This window comes from Apostichopus japonicus, chromosome 15 (genome assembly GCF_037975245.1).
Source record: "Apostichopus japonicus isolate 1M-3 chromosome 15, ASM3797524v1, whole genome shotgun sequence".
Taxonomy (NCBI): Eukaryota; Metazoa; Echinodermata; class Holothuroidea; order Aspidochirotida; family Stichopodidae; genus Apostichopus; species Apostichopus japonicus.
Window position 1 is genome coordinate 17,679,017 of NC_092575.1, and position 21,770 is coordinate 17,700,786.

At 37.9% G+C, this 21,770-nt stretch overlaps 1 protein-coding gene across 2 annotated transcripts in view; it reads right to left on the reverse strand.

Moving 5' to 3' along the window:
• The window catches only part of LOC139981607 (rabankyrin-5-like), a 45,086-nt gene that overhangs the window by 12,423 nt on the left and 10,893 nt on the right, over window positions 1-21,770 (reverse strand). For both annotated transcript variants that reach the window (XM_071994121.1, XM_071994122.1), the window contains 19 exons: window positions 19,978-20,101; window positions 18,982-19,131; window positions 17,385-17,550; window positions 15,853-16,057; window positions 14,935-15,003; window positions 13,572-13,723; window positions 13,317-13,414; window positions 12,186-12,426; window positions 11,201-11,453; window positions 8,752-8,920; window positions 7,714-7,835; window positions 6,847-7,003; window positions 5,762-5,962; window positions 4,745-4,921; window positions 4,046-4,193; window positions 2,516-2,606; window positions 2,029-2,153; window positions 659-805; window positions 410-500 (listed from right to left, as the gene is read on the reverse strand). In XM_071994121.1, coding sequence (XP_071850222.1) covers window positions 410-500; window positions 659-805; window positions 2,029-2,153; window positions 2,516-2,606; window positions 4,046-4,193; window positions 4,745-4,921; window positions 5,762-5,962; window positions 6,847-7,003; window positions 7,714-7,835; window positions 8,752-8,920; window positions 11,201-11,453; window positions 12,186-12,426; window positions 13,317-13,414; window positions 13,572-13,723; window positions 14,935-15,003; window positions 15,853-16,057; window positions 17,385-17,550; window positions 18,982-19,131; window positions 19,978-20,101 — 2,886 coding nt within the window. The remainder of the gene's footprint in view (window positions 1-409; window positions 501-658; window positions 806-2,028; window positions 2,154-2,515; window positions 2,607-4,045; window positions 4,194-4,744; window positions 4,922-5,761; window positions 5,963-6,846; window positions 7,004-7,713; window positions 7,836-8,751; window positions 8,921-11,200; window positions 11,454-12,185; window positions 12,427-13,316; window positions 13,415-13,571; window positions 13,724-14,934; window positions 15,004-15,852; window positions 16,058-17,384; window positions 17,551-18,981; window positions 19,132-19,977; window positions 20,102-21,770) is intronic.

Consider the following 21,770-nt stretch of genomic DNA (forward strand, 5'->3'; position numbering starts at 1 on the left):
CCGGGAGAGAGAATTCACAACTTACTCCTTTCTTTGAAAACAATGCTTGAACAGTCCTTCACAAATGGTCATGTGATTGTGAGTCCCATGTTAGTACTGAAACAGATGTTTTAAACCGACACCGTCGATATCTGGTAATATCTGATGCAGGAATCAGGTTTTCATTCATAATTCTATACAACTGGATACTTTTTCCACACTTGTTCTTAAGATTTTTAAGTATAAACAAACAAGACTGGTGTCTTTATGTTACTTAAGAGGTATTATCACATTTTGGGGATTAGGCAGGGGGCAGGGGCAAGGGTCTTTTCCCTAAAAGACATGGTTCAAATCACAGCAAAAAAAAAAGATTCCAGAAGTATTAAAGAACTGATTCAATTTGAGAGTAAAATTGAGGTTGCCTACTTACCAATGATGTTTCCTGGTTTTGATGGTAAACTTGGTCTGACACTCTTGACAGAAATCGCTCTCTGACCATGAGGGTTCAGCTCCTAACATATCTGGAGAGACAGATGGGAACAAAATCAAGGTAACCACAAAGAAACTTTACCCACAAAAACCAAACATTTGGTAAATTTCAAGTCACATTGAAAGGGAAAAGCTTTCATATCCAGTCAAACTTCCTGCACTTGTCGAGAAAGAAGGCTTTAAAACTTACCCAATAATTTGAATAAGAGTTGTTTGGTGGCTACTCTAGCATTGAATATAGATTCTCCAGAGTTGTTCATTATTCCTAAGCTGCCACCAGCCCTCACTATCGCCCTCGCTAGGGGTGGGTTTCCACTCTGATAGGCTAACAAAAGTGCTGCGGAATTAAGAGTGAAAATAAACAAAATGAAGGAGAAACCAAAACCGAAAAATGTTGAAGTCATCTCATATGAATTTTATGTCTTTATTGAGTAACTATACTAATGAATAAATTGCTGTCAAACTTTAATATGACAATTAAATATGACACCTTGTATCAAAATGTATTATTGGGAGTTTTTGCGACTGAATTTGCTAAAAAATTTGATGCTACCAACGTTGTACATCACAATCGCAGTCTTGCGATATAACATACTTTCCAGAGAATTTTTTTTTGTGCAAAAAAAAACCAATTTCTTTGTGGACATGATCTGAATTTTTATTAGATAGAGGGCCTGACGTTTCGATCTACAGGATCTTCTGCAGAGGCTAAATGGTTAGCATCTGAACAGTTATATAACACAATAGCCTCTGAAGATCCTGCTAGGATAAGGTGGCCATATTTGCCTGACTGGAATCAGGGACATTTATTGTGTAACTGATATGGGGGAGGGGGAAAATTTTCAAGTGCCTAAGGTGCTTAGATGTAAAATGGTGATACTTAGAGGCACTTTTAAAATCAATTTTATTTTAAAAAATGTAGCTTTTTCTTAGATGAAATTTACTTACTTTACGAAAGAGTGCTAGGCTAGATCGATCTAGCATATTCCACTTTACATTGGCCCACCTGAAATACTGGTAGTTCCGTTCTGAGACTGCACACTTGACTAAATTTTGTTTTTACAATTATTTTACTTATAATGCGGGATATTTTCGAAATTCCTGAACATTTTGACGAATCGGGGACATTTTCGGGGACACTTGTTCATCAGGGACAGCACACTGTAATCAGGGACTGTCCCCGAAAATCGGGGACGTCTGGTCACCTTATGCTAGGATCAAAATGTCAGGCCCTCTTACTTTGTACATATATTGAGAGGTATCAAATTAACCATCATGTTTGATTACATGGCATGTCCAGACAACCAATTATATGTATCTTCGCTCTCAAATATCCGTATGAAATGTTCTTCTCTCACCAAGGATATGCGAAGGGAAATGCATGCTTCTGTCGATGGAAACGCATATCCTTTTCGAATATATATCCTTCAATAGTTGCCTAACTTTGATAATACTTTGATTCATAACGATGCCAGGTTACACCCCAATCGTCAAATGCAATGTAAAAGGACAAAATATAACAGAACAACTACAGCAGCAACAACAATGAACAAAACTCACTGGTATTTCCATTAATATCCTGTTTGTTGATTGGGTAACCAGGGATACACTCCAGAAATACCTCAAAGATGGCTGCTCCATTGTCATTCTTGAACTGACCCAGGTTATGCATAGGAGTCTGTCCCCTGAAAGTATAAAAAAATGACGCTTAATATTATACAAAACATCCATCTTTTAATAATATCTAAATCTCTTGCATCAGCCTTATGAGGGAAAAGAAACAAATCTGAATTGTAATTGTGAAATAAATTTTCAACCACCAAAGTGGATCTTTTCTCTTTCATTGTTCCCATGGTTACAAAATTCAATGCGGCAGCTATGAAAGCAAAACGCTTCATGCTAATGGTTGTTTTACAGTTAGTACAGAGGCTGAAAGTGGAAACAGAGAAATGCAAGCCAGTTGCATGTAAGAAATTTTATTGATTTATTTCATGAGAGCTAAGAAATCAAAGGAATTCATAATTATTTCCAAATACTTTGTGCTTACCTGCCATTCATCGCCACTGCATCTATTGCGCATTCTGAGAGTAGAGTTCGGACACACGCGAGGTTTCCGTTACACACTGCAACATGAAGCGCTGGAGCAAAAGCAACAAAATGTTAATATCACAGAAAAGTGAAAGTTATTGAAGTTTTGACAAGTCATTTATAAAGGCAGTTGTCAGAAAGGCAAACATCTCTTCATTAATCTCTACGCAAATAATATCACATTTGGGTTTATACCTGAATACAGGCAATGAATAAAACTGCAAAGTACAAGCAGTCAATAAAACTACTGGGAATGTGTGATCAAAACCAACTGCCATAAAAGGAATCAATACAACTGTTGAGTCCAAGTAAACAATACGACTACTGAGTACAAGTAAACAATACGGCTACTGCGTACAAGTAAACAATACGACTACTGAGTACAAGTAAACAATACGGCTACTGAGTACAAGTAAACAATACGGCTACTGAGTACAAGTAAACAATACTGCTACTGAGTACAAGTAAACAATACGGCTACTGAGTACAAGTAAACAATACGGCTACTGAGTACAAGTAAACAATACGGCTACTGAGTACAAGTAAACAATACGGCTACTGAGTACAAGTAAACAATACGGCTACTGAGTACAAGTAAACAATACGGCTACTGAGTACAAGTAAACAATACGGCTACTGAGTACAAGTAAACAATACGGCTACTGAGTACAAGTAAACAATACGGCTACTGAGTACAAGTAAACAATACGGCTACTGAGTACAAGTAAACAATACGGCTACTGAGTACAAGTAAACAATACGGCTACTGAGTACAAGTAAACAATACGGCTACTGAGTACAAGTAAACAATACGGCTACTGAGTACAAGTAAACAATACGGCTACTGAGTACAAGTAAACAATACGGCTACTGAGTACAAGTAAACAATACGGCTACTGAGTACAAGTAAACAATACGGCTACTGAGTACAAGTAAACAATACGGCTACTGAGTACAAGTAAATAATACGGCTACTGAGTACAAGTAAACAATACGGCTACTGAGTACAAGTAAACAATACGGCTACTGAGTACAAGTAAATAATACGGCTACTGAGTACAAGTAAACAATATGGCTACTGAGTACAAGTAAACAATACGGCTACTGAGTACAAGTAAATAATACGGCTACTGAGTACAAGTAAACAATATGGCTACTGAGTACAAGTCTTCCAACAACTGATGAGTACAAACATATTAAATAAAATGAAACATCAGGTCCTCCGACTTAAACTTTGACCTACACAGGATTTTCCACATGATTTTCCCACTATATGAGCAGCTTGTTAACATTTTTTTTTGTCTCTCATTGGTAAAACTGAAGTACAAGCAAAAACCACAACTGCTGAGAACAATGCACAGTTGTAACTCCTTTGTGTGGAGACAACATTACCAATTATTCAAACAATGTTTATTTTCATTTAGTCATTTTCACATTAATAGAGGGAGCTCTTCAATCAAGAGGTTAACATATACCAGGAATGGCTTACCATTACAATTGTTATCATCTCGTGCGTTGAAGTCCACCCCGTTCTCTATCAGCACACTAGCAATGGTAGAATGGTCTCCTTCTGCTGCCATATGAAGAGCGGTTCTCTTTCGAACATCCATGTCCGTTACGCTGGCTCCGGCCAGCAGCTGTGACGATGACAAATATCAAATTAAATGATGGTTTGATTACAATATTTGTCTTGAAGTTTGTAAACAGTCACTGAGGTTAAGTGAAGAAAAATAACTGTTTTATTTTTAAAGGAGTTGCAGTTGATGACAATTTTGTAGTTCTCTCTTATTTTTTGTTGCAAAAAGAGATAAAAAAATCAATGTTTCGGTGTACAAAAAAAATTAAATGACTATACATGAAAATTGAGTGGGATAAAAATATATTGTGAAAATGTTGGTACACAAAACAGATATACAAGGAAAAAAAATTATAAATATAACTAGTCGACAATTGACTATTACTTGAGTGCAAACAAAAGAACTAATTTGAATTAAAAGTTACCGAACGACCTTCTTACAGGAAATTTAGTAGTTTGAGTACTGGATATCAGAAATCATTACTTTCATGTTTGAAAACAAGCAATGAAAATTAAGATGCCAAAACTAAAGAAAATAATTGTTTATTAAATACAGGCAGAAAAATATTCAAATATATTATGAATGATAGGATGTGCAACTGTTATACTTACCAGATTCCTGACCGTGATTTCGGAGCCTGCTTGGACTGCTAAATGTAAAGGTGTGTACTTGGTTGAATCTTGTATTCTGGAATTAACGTTAGCATTCACTTGCAACAGAAACCATATACTCTCCATGTCCGACTTCTGAACAGCTATATGGAGGAAATTCCTACCCTTGTTGTCCAACTGAGAAACAAACACAGAAACATTCAAGCCATTTTTACTGTTTTGCCGTAGTTGTCTTTGTTCTATAATTCAAACTGTTAACACTGGCTGATGCAAATACTATCCCTTGCCCCCCCCCTCCCCCTCACATTATGAGCAAAGACAAGGACAGCTCTAATTCAATTTTCATGACAATGTCACTCACACTGCTGGGGCAAATATATCAAACTTTGCAACATTTCTAACTTACTTATATAGCATGCCAAAATGATGTATTTTTCACATATTGGTGTAACAAATTTACAGCAAAACTTTTATAGCAATCAACTTCTCCCATTGAAATATCACCTTTAATTAAAACTGAGTAGCAGAGTAGAATCAAACAGAACGTAAATAATGTATAACAAAAACTCAAAGAACACACACACAGGTGTGTTTTACATGCAGACTGAGGACACCATTATATTTTCCATTGTTCAAATCCATGTCCCCAAACCTTAACAATACCCCATAGCAATAGAATTCTTCTGAAGACATGGGGATTCTTTTGAAATGACATCTGTTAATGTGGAATTCCTTTGTTCAAGTCCTCAGTCAATACAAAACAAGTGCACGCGCACACACACACAGGTGTATTTTACATTCAGACCGAGGACCCCAGTGTTTTTCCATTGTTCAAATCCACATACCCTAACCTTAATACCCCATTACAGTAGAATTCTTTCGAGGACATGGTGATTTCTTTAGAAATTTCTTTAGAAATCACATCTAAGGACCTGGAATTCTTTTGTTCAAGTCCTCGGACAGGATACACACACACACACACTAATAATAAAACAAGGGAGCAGTATTCTTTTATACCTGCTCTGCAGCTCTTGGTTCTCTGTCCAGTATACTCTGTGCTGCTTTATTGTTCTTGTTCATCATGGCGACGGCAAATGGTGTGAGTCCATTCTTGTCTCTCAGAGTGAGGTCCACATGAGGATGGGACATTAATAAGCTGATGATGATCGGATGTTGGTTGGTGATGGCGATATGAAGAGGCGTTTGCATCTCGTTATCCTAGTAAGATCAATTAATTATTCATATTTAAGGAGGACAATGGAGAAAGAAGAAAAACAGAGGTAAACATTTTTTTAATTTCATTTAGATGCAATTGTTTAGGTTTTGAGGCAATTCCCCGTTTGGCAAGAAAAGCGCATCAGTTAAAAGGATGAAAAACAAGTTCAGCGCGGAGACCATGAATGTCCCCGTAGCACCAATTCTAGCGAGATTCTCGGTAGCACCAATTAATTCATAAGAAAGAGAACTGTCATCTTCAGGTGTTCTGTTCTTGCTTTTAACAAAGTTTCTACAATTTGTAAAGTAGACTGGTACCAACATTATCATAAACTTTGCTTCTAAAGAATAACTGAGACACTTTATACCATTTTAAATTTGACTTTTAAATATATTTAACAAAAGATAAAAAAAATAGGTACAAATAGCTACACCATTTATACTCAAAATTTAGTACTTGGTAAAAACTTTCACAAGTATGGACAATAATATTCTGTTCAAAATTGTCAGACAGTAGTGGCCAAAACAAAATATATTTATATATATATATTTCCTTTTTATATAGCGCTTTATACCAGCGATAGGTCCCAAAGTGCTTTACAGACGTTATATTACCCCTGGTCAACGATAACCTGTCCCAGAGACAATCCCTCGGCAGCAGTTATATACTGAGCCCAATGACAAGTTACCTCACAGGTACCCATTTAACCCCTGGGTGGAGAGCAGCAAGTGAGATAAAGCATCTTGCCCAAGGACACAACGTAATGAACTAGGCAGAAATCGAACCAGCAATCCTTGCATCACGAGTCCGACGCCTTAGCCAATTGGCCACCACGCTCTCACACAAAAGGATTGTAAGAGCCGGGGAGTCTGGGATTGGTGCTTACCCTAGCATTAATATCAGCTTGATGTTCCACAAGGCACTGCACTATATGTTCCTGGCCCCACTGGCTGGCGATGTGAAGGGGCCCCTGGCCATCTAAGGCATCTCTGTCCCCTTCACCGTTTGGGCCCGGCCTTCTGGGGCTGTTTACATCACACATACTGCAATAGAATTGGTCAAGCTTAGAGCACATGATGGTATAAAGGTTATTGAGGTAATGGAGAAGAGATTACTGAGGATATAGAGTCAATGGTAAGAGCATACTTGATCAGTTTAGAATATCTGGTTAAAAAAAAAACATCAAATAGAGATTTAAGATGTAGCAACCTTGAACACAAAGGTGAAAATAAGAGAATATGATACAAAAGTAAGCTATTACTTTCAAAGATAGATTAAGTAATTGCTTGGGATTTGGGCAGACTGCAAATTGGTATGACTCCAAAATTGTTACATTAAGTCAAATGTAGAAAATAATAGAAAAATTTAGAAAATGATTCTGATCTATAATTAAATTTTTCTGATCAATAAAGGTCACACTTCAGAAAGGTATGACGAAAAAACAAACAAAAATCAGACAGACAGACAAAATTGAAAAAAGAGAGAAAAAGATGGCACTTTATTAAGCTTTAATTGCTTTCATTTGTTTGTTACTGGTGATTCGGTTCAGTCTTTCAAACATATAAAGTTGCTTCTTCACAGAACCGGCCATAGTATTCTCTGCATTACTATGTTGCATTCTTTAAAGATGTGTGGCAGACGTTGAAGTTCACGCCAGGGCTTTTTTTATCTTAGGGATGCGAAGATATGTACCAAGAACAGTCCTATGCCTGTCCGAATTTATCTGGCTATTTGGAGCCAGGGAAAATATTACCTTCTAATGAGGAAACAGGCCACGGGTTCCTTGTTTTCGTCTATGGCTTTGTGAAGGAGGGTCTGCTCACAGCCGCCGGGACCGATCGACGACCAGCCATTCACATCGCAGCCGTGCCTGACCTGAGTAATAAAACAATAGAGAGATGTGTGATAGGGTGAAGGCATGGTGCAGTGGATAGATTTTCCATCTGCAACAGGTCGGTCTTAAATCCCACCAGGAACCAGATTCTCTCGACCCATTCATAATCGTCGCTGTGCAGTGTTTTGTGAGCCTAGCCGCTCATGGATTTGGAATTTCTGGCCCATCACTGGTTTAGGAACACAGTGATAATGAATGTACTTAAGACGGTGATGGGGACATTTGTACACGCATGCCCTCGTAGGACAAGAACATTATTAAAATGGCATTCTCGGGAGCAGCAATGGGTGCAGCAATTAACGTCTGCCTCGTAGAAGTCTCAACAGTCATGGAAAAAGGATGGCTTGATATATGCGGATGTTTCATCCATGATCATCACATGGATAGGGTTTCAGGGTTTCCATTCCCTTGGGATTTACTTAAGTAAACCACCCATACATATACCAATACATACACACACAGATACAGCAGAGAGTCCACCTGAAGTGGCTAAAATCCCATAATACATTCATTTCAGAATATTTTCCCGACCTCTGGGTTCTTTCTGGCCCATACACAATGACAACCGATGCAATCAATAACAAATATACATATAGCAATAAACAACCACTATGACATAAAATCACAGGACTCCAGCACTGGACCACATTTATGTTTCATTTTACCATTCTGATCCCTGTTCAATGACATCTTTAAATGGTTGTCCAAACCTTCACATTTATTTCAGTTTATAATAGTTTTTCTCCATAAAGCAATATCTGCTCAAAGAATTCTAAAAGAAAAAGATCTTTCTGCCCTGCTGTAGCAACTTGTTAACGGAAATATGCAACAAAATTGTTATGACATTGTGCAGGTAACCATGGTGATGAGATCCTGTCAGTAAATACATCCTCTTACCAATATGGATGCCACATCTTCCTGCTCACTCTCCAGAGCCCTCCAGAGAGGCAGATTTCCGTTCTGATCGGCCTGGTTCATGTCAGCTCCTCTCACGCATAGAGCATCGACCACGACCGGTAGACGTTTCTCTATGGCCAGCTGGAGGGGGCTGTCTCCATTTCGTGTTCTGAAGGATAAGGGAAAGGACTCAAAGGGTAATAATAACTTTTGTTACAAAATAAGACAAACTTCTTTTAATATTCCTCTGTAAATCCACATGGAAATGACAAGAAGAAGGAGAAGGTTACAACCAACAATGTCATCATCATCAGTTCGACCTCGGTCGACCATTATCATCATGAGGGGTAGGAGAAGTTGCCCGGATAATAACCTGGCATCGAGATTTCCAGTCATTTCTGTCTTCCATAAGGGTTGCTAGATCACACATACTTTCAGCCCCACTGTCCTCTAGAAGGAAATGCAGGAAGATTTTATGCCTTGCACCAGGGGTACTATGATTTGGCTCCCAGAATTTTGGCTCCCAGAATGTACCAGTTACAGCAGTGGTTATATTACACATTCCTCCATCTATGAGGGTACTCTGGCACACGTTCAAACCTCACAAATGGAAAACAAAGTTGTAACCTGCAAGTTCACGACTGTTTGCATTTTTGGCGACACTTTGAAAACATCCTGTTTTGCTCAGAGATTAAGCCAGTTAAAATTTCAATTTGATTTTGACAATGATATCACCCATGAACTTTGCAATATTAGCTGAAATCATCATCATGTAAGCCGATATAAATGCTGATTTTCTAAACCAATGTTGAATTATGATTCATATCTGGCAAACACAAGTAAATTTTTCACAGTTCTAATATCTGATATTCAGGATGCCTTATTTCACCATTTTTTGACACAATTATTTGACTTAACTTATAGTATCACATGTCAATAGCTTACCTAACACTTCATAATCCTGTCTTTCATCTTAAAACGTTCCACAATTCCCTATAAACTCACTTAATCTTCACAATGCTGTGTCATTCATATGTTTCATAAATAATGCTTCATAAACCAACCAACGCTTCATAATGCTTTCATTCATATAATATTTCACAATTCTGTAACTCACCTAGTTTCATATTACTCACTTTTTGCTTCCTCATTTCTAATTCACCTTCATGTTTCACAATTATAAACTCACGTAATTTTTCACAATGGCTTATATTCACATACGTTTCTCCCTGTATACCTTCAATAGTTTGTTAAACTCATCCAATGCTACTCCCTGTATACCTTCAGTAGTTTATTAAACCCATCCAATGCTACTCCTGTATACCTTCAGTAGTTTGTTAAACCTGTTCCAATGCGACTCCCTGTATACCTTCTGTAGTTTGTTAAACCCGTTCCAATGCTACTCCCTGTATACCTTCTGTAGTTTGTTAAACCCATCCAATGCTACTCACTGTATACCTTCTGTAGTTTGTTAAACTCATCCAATGCAGCTACTCCCTGTACACCTATAGTTTGTTAAACCCGTTCCAATGCTACTCCCTGTATACCTTCAATAGTTTGTTAAACTCATCCAATGCTACTCCCTGTATACCTTCTGTAGTTTGTTAAACCCATCCAATGCTACTCCCTGTATACCTTCAGTAGTTTATTAAACCCATCCAATGCTACTCCCTGTATACCTTCAGTAGTTTATTAAACGCATCGAAAGCTACTCCCTGTATACCTTCAGTAGTTTCCCATCCAATGCTACTCCCTGTATACCTTCAGTAGTTTATTAAACCCATCGAAAGCTACTCCCTGTATACCTTCAGTAGTTTCCCATCCAATGCTACTCCCTGTATACCTTCAGTAGTTTATTAAACCCATCGAAAGCTACTCCCTGTATACCTTCAGTAGTTTCCCATCCGATGCTACTCCCTGTACACCTGTAGTTTGTAAACCCATCCAATGCTACTCCCTGTATACCTTCTGTAGCTTGTTAATCCATCCAATGCTACTCCCTGTATACCTTCAGTAGTTTGTTAAACCCATCCAATGATACTCCCTGTATACCTTTAGTAGTTTGTTAAACCCATCCAATGCTACTCCCTGTATACCTTCAGTAGTTTATTAAACCCATTGAAAGCTACTCCCTGTATACCTTCTGTAGTTTCCCATCCAATGCTACTCCCTGTACACCTGTAGTTTGTAAACCCATCCAATGCTACTACCTGTATACCTTCTGTAGTTTGTTAATCCATCCAATGCTACTCCCTGTATACCTTCAGTAGTTTGTTAAACCCATCCAATGCTACTCCCTGTATACCTTCAGTAGTTTGTAAACCCATCCAATGCTACTCCCTGTATACCTTCTGTAGTTTGTTAAACCCATCCAATGCTACTCCCTGTATACCTTCAGTAGTTTGGTAAACCCATCCAGTGCTACTCCATTATTCTGCTAGAAACTCACCGAATGTTTATGTCCGCCTGATGTTCCAAGAGAAAGATGGCGCTATCTGCATCCTGTTTGTTGATTGCTATATGCAGGAGGGTCATACCATCTTTGGTCATGTGATTAATGTCCGCACCGCCGTTCAATAACTTTGACGCCAGGTCATGCATGCCGGTCCACAAAGCCAGAGCCAGGACGGTCTGGTCGTTGCTGTCAGCCAGTGTGAAGTTTGGAATGATTTGGAGACCGTCCATACTCAACATAGCATTTCCTGGTGGAAAGTTTGGAGTAAAATGACAAATTATGCGAAAATAATAAACAAGAGAGCTGAATAGGAAACTTGCCGAGATATTAAATTGCAACTGTTTGAGGAAGCTTAGTTTTCTTAGGAAGCTAAGCGACTTAACAACTGGACAAAGTATGCTCTAAACATAGAGCTGTCCAGAGCTGAAATACCATGAATTTTATCTGTTGTAATGCTCATGTCACCCCTCATTGTAAATTTGCATTTTCTAACTGAAATCTGTTGCAAATTTTCTAAAATTCTCTTACAACAATTAACATATCAAAGCTATCACCTTTACTGAATGCAACTGGTAGACTTCAGATTTTTCATCTTGTTTCATCTGTCCAGATTATCAACTCAGATGTTCCTGATTATCATGTTTTAAGACATTTCAAATCACATCAACTGACCTTACAGAAATTAACATATCAAGATGTTGGGGAATTATCAACTCGAGATGATGAAATTACCAAACAGTGGGAAGTATTTCTTTGACCGGTTGTAATAACCAACCTTGCATCTGGTCATTCCCTGTCAGGCAAAACAGGCCAAGGCAACATTCACCATCCAGGAAAAAATGACAAATTTAAAAATATTACCAAACAATTAGCAAACAAAGTTTCTTGTAATACCTGACTAAACTCTTGTTCATAAAATCCTGCATTCCTTTATTTTACCTGATCTGTAACCTGTGGCATTTGACCTTTGACCCCTTACCTCTGTGTTCCATAAAAGCTGTCACCACATCCTTGTGTCTGTTGGCGATGGCGATGTGGAGAGGGGTCTGCCTCGATGCATTCATCAAAATATCTTCTGTTCCGTCGTGGACCCTCAAGGCATCCATAGTAGCACTGATATCTTCTAGTGTTTGTGCGTTTGGATTTGCTCCTTTCCCCAGCAGGAGCCTAACCACTTGTTCTTGCCCTTTACTAGAGGACACATGAAGGGCAGTTTCTCCCTTTGGAATAGATGAAAAAATAAATGGAAAAAAATAACCCATCTCTCAAGGGGGAAAATAAAAAAAATAAAAAAAATGGCAAAATGTAGCTTTCACAGGTTGTGCACAAAACTCCTAATGGGTAGAGTTCATAATGACAAGATGGTCCCCCACAATGCAACTGCATGGATACATTTGAACGGCAAGACGGTCCCCCACAATGCAACTGCACGGATACTTTTGAAAGGCAAGACAGTCCCCCAAAATGCAACTGCACGAATAATTTTTAACGGAAGAGACTTTCTGATGCTGCATAGAGATAAAGCCATCCACTCAATAATAATTTAGAGAATACTCTCCAGTTTCAAATTTAGGCCTCTCTTTCATGATCAAATTGAGGAAAGCAACGAAACTCCTAAAGCCACTGGTTCCAAATCTGCTAAACACCGTACTCACATTCTTCACTTGCCATTCGATCCTTTAGCAGTTTTTTGTGTGTTACAGCTTTGTATTTTTGATGATTATTAAAGATTGCAACAGTGCATTTTGTTGGATTGACAAGTTAAGCTTTATTTATAAAACACGAAGAAACCGTCAAAAATGTTGAACAGTACCTCTGGCTGATAACAATTTTGAAATTTGAAGAAAACTGAATGGAAGCATTAACATCTTAATAAAATGAGATTCCACTTGGTAACAAAATGTAGGAGGATGTGGTCTTAGTCTGATCAACAGTAAAAAAAAAAAAAAAAAAAAAAGCAAATACTATTAATGTCAGTTAAATCTAACTCTTGATGGATTCTGTAAAATTCCTAGCAATCAGTGATCAAACAGTAAACTACTTTAAAAACTTAAAGTCTTTATACATGATTGAATACACATGAAAAAAAAAGGGAGGGAAAATATTGTACCTTGTTGTTTGGAAGACTGAAAGAAGCACCCTGATTGGCTAAGAAGAGAGCGGCAGCTTCGTTTTCTGCCCTACAACATCTGTGGAGTAAGGTGTCGCCTGTTGGAAAAAAAAATCAAGATCGACATTGAGATTCTAAAATCGAGCGAAATGTCATTATTAACCTTATTAAGGGCAGCAGAACAAATCAAAATTTAATTATTTTCCATGCTAAGATTTTAGAAGTACTAGTTCTTTCTTTGATTGATATCTTTACCTGTTCTTGGATGTACAGAGTCTGGGCTTGCTCCTTTTGCAATGAGCTTGGCAGGCATTCCTTCGCTATCGTAACTCGTACTTGGCAGGGAGTTATCCAGAGCAATCCAGAGAGCGGAATCACCCACAGAGTTCTGAATATCCAAATTCAAGCTGAAAACGGGGAAAACAATTGGTGTATGAAAGGGTTTGGTTGCATAGATAATGATGAAAATGTTGAGCAATGAGAAATGATAAAGCAGTTTATAGTCGCAGATGGGTTTGGGGGCCAAGAGGGGTTTTATCTTGCAAATACAATACAATGAAGTGCTGAACTTGAGAAGAGATGGGTATTAAAGAGAGGGTTTTGAAGTAAATATAAAATGACATCAACAAAAGAAAAGTGACTGGGAAATGATAAACTAGTTGGAGAACAAAAATATAAATTTGTTGCCTAGAAATGAAATCTGAACCAGTGGGTCACTGGTTCGAATTCTGTTCTAGCCAAAAAAATTCTTCGCTCTTTTCCAAAGTTAAAAAAAAGAAGGTAGACTGTGGAAAAAGAATATACTGCACTGACATGGTGACATAAGAACAGACTTGAGATATATTAATATCAGACTCAAAAGGACATGGTAGTCCTAAAACTAGAACTGAAATATCGCTCTTTTACAGTAAATGATATTGATTGATAGTTAGATAAATACAGGGATGTGCCCACGCTGAGCGGCACTGGGCGGCCCCGCCCAGCACTAAAAATATACCGCCCAGCCTGTCTTAAAAAATCGTGAATCCCGCCCAGCACTCTTTTAATCTCAAATTCCGACATTCCTAACAATATATTCAACATAAGTTTGGGCCTAGCCTATGCCAAAGTCATACAGACTAATAATGCATCAGTTACGCATGCGAGAAAAAGTACTTACGGCTCTCAATCGGTCTCTTGTAAAATCTCTTTGAAAACAAACTAATAACTTTTACTAGGTTACGTAATATATTTCACTAAAACAAAAATTGTAAAATGTAAATTGTTAGCAAAACTAGTACTTGTGTATGTGCTTAAGAAGCTACACAAGTGCCAGCATTTGGCATCTGAGCACCTTCAAAAATCGATCAGTATACCCGGCACTCAGTAAATCCTGGGAACATCCCCGTAAATAAATGGGATGCTCTATGCTCAATGGGGGAAGATAAACAAATGACTAATACATGATAACAGGAAAACAGCCTGGTGGAATAAAGACATCAAAATCAAAAGAATCCTTAAAACTAATCCTTAAACTAATAATATTTAAACAAACACTACTTTTACAGAATGATAGTTTTGGATGCCCTCTTGGTGGCAGTGTTATCATTTGAGGGAGCTATATGCAAATTAGTCTCACCTTGACTGTGTCAAAAGAAGGTTGAAAACATCTTGGTTTCGACTGCGGACTGCACAATGAAGTACCGTACTGGAAAGATAAGACAGAAATAGAAAACATCAAGATGAATAATGATCTCCACACCTTTCTGTCTTTGCCCTTCTCTAGTTTATTCCTTACCCCCCTTCCCTTAATCCTCTCTTTGTCCCTCCACTGTTTATCTCCTACCTCTCCTCTTCCCCTGCTGGTTTCTTTCTTTCTTCTCTCCATCCCTTGTCTACTAATCCCCTTACATCTATCTCTTTGTGTACACTATGCTCATTAACCTGTCTGTATTCTGTGCGTGTTTTTGTTGCTTCTGTTACTGTTACTTGTCATTTAGCCTTTGAAGAAGCTCCTGCTAGGATCGAAACGTCAGGCCAACTTACTTTTACACAAGATGAATAAGTCATTCATTGTGTCACTTTTCAATGACATTTGTAATCTAGCCACTTTAAAGTGACTAGCGTAAGATGCTAACGGGTGAGGGAGGTACTTGATGACTTAAAGTGGTCTTAAAATACAACCAACACTCACAGGAATTTAAAACCAATGGCCTTTAAACATATCAAACCCAGCTGCTTGCCACCCCGCCCCTCCCTAACATCTGTTTAACTACTAAATAAATAGATCACACATTTATTCCACCAAATATCTTTTCTGGAGGAACTAGGTCAGACCTCCATTTACTGATATGATGAAAATGTACTTTCTTGAGAACGAAAAGTTTCTCTTTATCTCAATAGATTAACATTTAAAAACCTCCTGTGCGATTTATGCTTGAGTCAAGACAAGCAATTTCGAGCCAAAAAAAAACTCTCTTCCTATACCGAGTAAGTAATTAAATGCAGAAACAAATATATTGAAATAAATATCCAGAAAGAAAGATAACAAACTTACTTTCCCTCGAAGTCCTGTTGGCCTGTGTTGGCACCTTTCTGAAGCAGCAACTCAGTGACAATGACCATGTTTTGCACGACATTATGACTGTCTGAATTTGCGCTGAAACCGGCGGTCATGTGAAGGGGTGTTTGCATCTCCTGGTGAGTTGCGGCGTTTATGGTGGCCCCGTGATTTATGAGGAAGAGGGACGCAAACTCATCTCCTGATGGAACGTGAACAACAAGAAAATATGTCAAACTGTTTAATTTGTTTGCCTTCTTTCTGTGATAAAAATCTAGACGACTTGTTTCATAGAGGTAATTACCGTTTATCTTCTGTAAGAATGTAAAGGGCTGGAATGTTGGGCAAGGAGCTTTGGTGAGTATGGAGGGGGGGGGGGAGGGGAGGGAGAGGCAGAATAAAGGGTGCACATTGCACAATGGATAAATAACAGGTCATGTGCAGTGAGACTGTTAGCAGTGACAAATTCAGATTTCAACAAGTCTCTCACAGGAGATTGATGACTTTGAAGGAGGAGGGAGGAATGGGGGTGGGGAAGGGAAGAGGTGGTGGCGGCAGGTGGATACCAGAATCAATGGTGTGCATTGCACAGTGGATAAATCATAGCTCATGAGCAATAAGATTGACAACAATGACAAATCTAGATTTCAACATCTAACAACAGCTTTATGACTTTCAAGGGGGGGCGGTGGGGGAGGGAGAGAAGGAGGGGTGGTTGTGGTGACTGGGGAAACCAGAATCAAGGTTGCACAGTGCAGATTGGATGAATCATAGGGCACGCATGGTGAAACTATTAATAATATCAACAAGTAACTTTACAGAAGCTTGATGACTTTGAGGCTATAAAGGGTGATGTCCGATGTTGATATCTTTCATAGTTTAGTTTAAGGTTTCAACAAAAGAGTTCTGGAGTCGTGGATGATCCAAATTTGAACTTAAATTCATCTCCTGTTCTAGTCTTTGACTTCAGAGCCAAACAATATGGATATCCTTGTCAGTGAGTCATATAGTGTTCATCATGTTTTTTGTATCAGTTTTCAGGTTTATGAATTTATTTTGTCATAAAGTACTGAAAATAAGTACCCCCGCTTTGGTGTATTAGAAACTGCAATAACATATTTGCATTTGTGTACCAGTTCGACCATTTAGCATAGCATTTTGCTAATGTGATAACAGACAAATTATTCTCTGCCTGTGAATCTCAAACAGATTTATTTAAAAATGTCAACAACAAAAAAGGGCATCTCACCAGGATTTAGGCAAGTGCTAAAAGACACTTTTAAACCAGGACTTAGGCCTAATCTCATATGTTGTAGTGCACATGGTCCAATCAAACACACCACTACAAGCCCAGTGATCCTTCAACACAAGATCACCGGAAAGTTTCCAGGGAATGATTTTATTGAATTGAAACCTTCCCTGTTTTTGACTGGAATAACGCCATGCAGCTGTCGATCTCAGGGAAAGTTTATGGACATTCCACCCATTGCTTAAATGATCTCTTGGCTACTACATTAGCTTTCACTTGCCTCTTTTAATGGCCTTGTGAAGAAGACACCAGCCGTTCTTGTCCGGCCTGTCTACATCCACTTTATGCTTGACCAACTCTTCGGCCACACTCTGCTGTTTAGTGGACAGTGCCAGATCGAGGGGCAGGTCATCCCTTGTGTCCATCTCGTTCAGTTTGGCCGGTAACTGCCAGACAAAATGAAAAAGAGAGGGTGACTGAAATGTGATTCATTCCCCCAAAAAAAGTCACGTTTCTTACCGAGCTTACTCTCAGAAGACAAAAAAAATTTATGGAGAGATTTGTGACAGATGTAAATTGAGTAAAAGTGGCGCATTCGAGATATTTTTCAGCGTAAATTTCTGTGACTATCTGGGTTTCTGTAACTTCAAAAACTGTTCTTTCCCGTAACTCATTTGCTATGACTATTTTTGATGATGTTGAGGTCATAATCATCAAGAGCCTACAACTTCAAACTTTGAAGAAAAAGCTTGGTTTAAAGGAATCAGCAATCTTGATGGTACTTATAGTTTGGTTGCCAGATACAAAAACGACACGAAATGGAAAAGTTAAAATTGATTCATATTTTCTTTTTACTTTGACTTGATTTTCTCATGTCAGTTTCTCACTGCAGTTTAAGAATATATTTTCATACTTTCACATACACATTTAGGAATATTTTTAAGGTTAAAAAATCCCCCCTTTTTTCAAATTTTTGATACAAGCTTTGGTATAATTCCCTCTGTTTTATTGAATATTATAATATTATCAATTGATCAACAATTTTTTTTTAAAATAAAGTTGAAAGATCGTTCTGTAACTGTAACTAGTATGACTTAATTTAATTAATCGTACACAAAGTGCAAAAGGAAAAAGACGAAAGGAAAGTTAGCTAGCCACCGAACAACAACCCGAAGTTATCTTTCTTTCTAATGTTAGCCGGTCATAATGCACTGTACAACATAGACACCCTACCACCATTGACCTTCATATGAAACATGCTGTAACTAATTCACAAGTGATTAGACAAACATTTCAGAGGGGGGCAAAAGTCCTAGACAATTGAATCTGGCAGGGAAATATATATATATACATAAAGCAAAACTTTGAAACAGGATATGGGGAAGGAAAAAGGCCCGTTATTGGCTGTTTCCTGAACGAGGGCAGATGGAGCGTTACAAAGCAGTATTGCACTGACATGTGTAACGAAAATACCCGCTACAATATAACATAACAATTTAACAAGGACAGAACAGTAATGTTATATACCAGTACAGAGAGAGAGAGGCTAGGTATCTGTATCCTGAGAACTATTTGGAACTTTCTTCATGGCTTTTTCTCCAACCCCCACCACACCCCATCCCACCACCTTTGCCTCTCTCCTTTGACCTCTGGGGACAGCAAATTTAATAGGGAGAAGCCTTTTCGGAACTCTTTTTACAATTTTGAAAGATGAAAATCATTTAAAAAAAAATTTAAGAAGGAAAAATGGTAGATTCGATCTCCAAAATATACTTAGAGATAAGAAAAGCCTGGAAAAGTCAGGCTGAAATACATATGAGATGAAAGACGACTATAGAAGAAGAGATAAGGCGGAAATCCATAAAATGAAGGCAAACCTGTGAGTCGAATTCCATCAGGTAGAGGAAGACGATGTCTTCCCGTTTATTGCGTATGGCTGCGTGAAGAGGATAGGCTGTCTTGGATTTGAACATCTTGTAAAGAAGAGGGGCAGACATTCCCACAAAGTCATCGATTGTGAAATCATCCTAAAGAAAAGATATTAACCAAATTGGTGAAGTTAATATATCGGTAATTTTCTTGATTAAAACATATTATGACAATATTCAAAACTTTTTTGCAACAAACTACTTTTTAATACCTATAGAAATATTGTCGATGTTTATAAAAGTTTTTAGAAAGGTCTGTGGCTTTGATCCTAGTAGAGCTGCTCTTGTGCCAAAGACTGGTTGGAAAATGTGTAAAACTCAGCGAAGAATTTAGTGTCTACATGTTTTATTTTTAACTTGATGGATTTGTTTTCTCATCAGATATATCTACTTTAAGTTTCTTTGCAGTAAAAGAAACACAGCTATATATCTTAGGCATTTGTGTACAAATTGACTTATGAATTTTCGCATATGATTTTACTGTGCAGTAATGGATAAAATCATTTCCTGGGAAATATGCCAGTTCTTCACTAATTCTTGCAGACTCTGTCGCATAATAATAATAATAATAATTAACAGTTCTTATATAGCGCAACTTACAATAAAGTCTCGCCGTGCTGTACTTAACCTTGGTCATTGGTAACTTGTCACACCTACACACTAAAGTGTGCACAATTCAAATAATCTCTCCTGGGGCACCACAGTGCACCACAGTCACGTGTCCACTGGGGGACTTCCCATTGGGTGCAGCCACAAACCGGCGCACGCAACACAAGTCACCTTGCAAGTCCCCATTTATACACCTGAGTGAAGAGAGGCAATGGAGATAAAGTGCCTTGCCCAAGGTCACAACGCAATGATCTGGCCAGGGCTTGAACCTGTAATCCTTTGATCCAAAGTTCACTGCCTTAACCACAACGCATGAATATGTAAATTTCAGCATACCCAGTAAGTTGTGATAATCTCTGAACAGTATGACTTCAACTTGGCAGCATTGATTTCCTCGGCTGTCTGGTAGTATGTGATGCAATTTCTGACATTGACGGACCCAATGAGAGCTTCCTCACATCTGGAAACGAATTAAAGGTCGGAATGTAATCAATTGGGAGAGAGAGAGGCAATATTAGCTCAGATATTTGCTTCCTTGGGATAGAAAGCTGTCGTTTGAGGGATTCTTTGTTCAAGACTTTGGGCAGACAAAGAAAAATATTGTCTGCTTTCAAATAGGAAGTTATCCACCTCTTAATTGATATTAAATATTCCAAACGTTCAGTAGGAGTTGCTACTAAATTATATACAAGTTTGAAAAGATGGACTGCAAAGGTTTACTCAGTAATGGAAGTGGTCTGTATTCCAGTATCTGAGAGAATGGACGGAAAATTATAGCATTTGAATACACAAGTGCAGACAAATGACACATGTATGAGAGTGTGGTAGGTATGAGGGGACAGGTAAGAAAGTCCATCACCAAATAGACAGCTTTTCAGGGCAGATTGCTGAAAAGGAAATTAAAATGAATTATAACTCCATTGTACCAATGGGGCTCTCCCACCATAACCAAAATCAACAGGGGGTGGGGGGGGTGGGGACTGTCATATAGGTCCTAGCTAGTTTTGCAAAACTTGACATGCCACAGTGTTTGACTGTATATCATAATGGTACCGTGAGTTGATCACTAGTGGCAGGTGTACAATTTCGTTCCCACTCCTAGAAAACGAGATCTTTTGAAACATGATTGTAATAACCTTTCAGTCAAACTAATCATGCATTAAGCACCATTTTTGTTTGGCCAAAGTGTACACTGACACCTTGAACTAAGTCATTCACCCTGCATATACAGTATGTACACAAGTTTTATTATTGAAAGCCTGTTTTCAGCTTGTGAATACTTTCACAAGCTTGTGTTCCATTTGATTCAGAGATATATATAAACATGTAAACAGTGCAGATTACACACATCAGGACAGATATGCGAGCGCCCTCTGTTAGAAACACTGGAGATTGTCACAATCAACCTTTGGACGTTTTATAAGACTTACAAGGAAACAAGTCTTGAAGTTTCAATCACAGCTCCAACACATAAAACTATGCATCTATTGATAATTTTACATTCTGCTCTGTAGTTTCCAAACAAGGAAAGTAAACCAGTTAATCCCTCCACATTGATATAACATAACACAGGGCAGTGACATTTGTGTCTCGTAACATTACCTAATTGACCTTTGCCTGCAGAGCAAGATATATATGTATGCATATATATATATATATATATATATATATATATATTATATATATATATATATATATATATATATATATATATGGGGGTGTTTTGGTTGGATCATTCTAGCCCTAATCTCCTGAACAAAAGGTCTGAAATCCTCGCAAGCTGCAGACACCAACCAAAATAAAGTCAAGACTAAGATGAAAGAGAGATAGCTTTTTAGTACACCTCCTGACGATTGCTAGTAAGCATGAAACTCTGAGTAGAGGTTTGGCTGCAAAAATCAAAATTTATATATATATATATATATATATAATAATAATAATTTTCTGCTATCGCATTTCAAAAAGCTATGCAAAATGGGCAAGTTGCATTTCAAGTGCAAAGATGTATAGCAGATTTTTTTTACATAGGAAACACAGTATTTTATATTAGGCAAATTCAGAATCATCCAAACTGCTACACAAAGTTTGAACACTACATTTTTCCCTGTTACATATTAACATACAATATT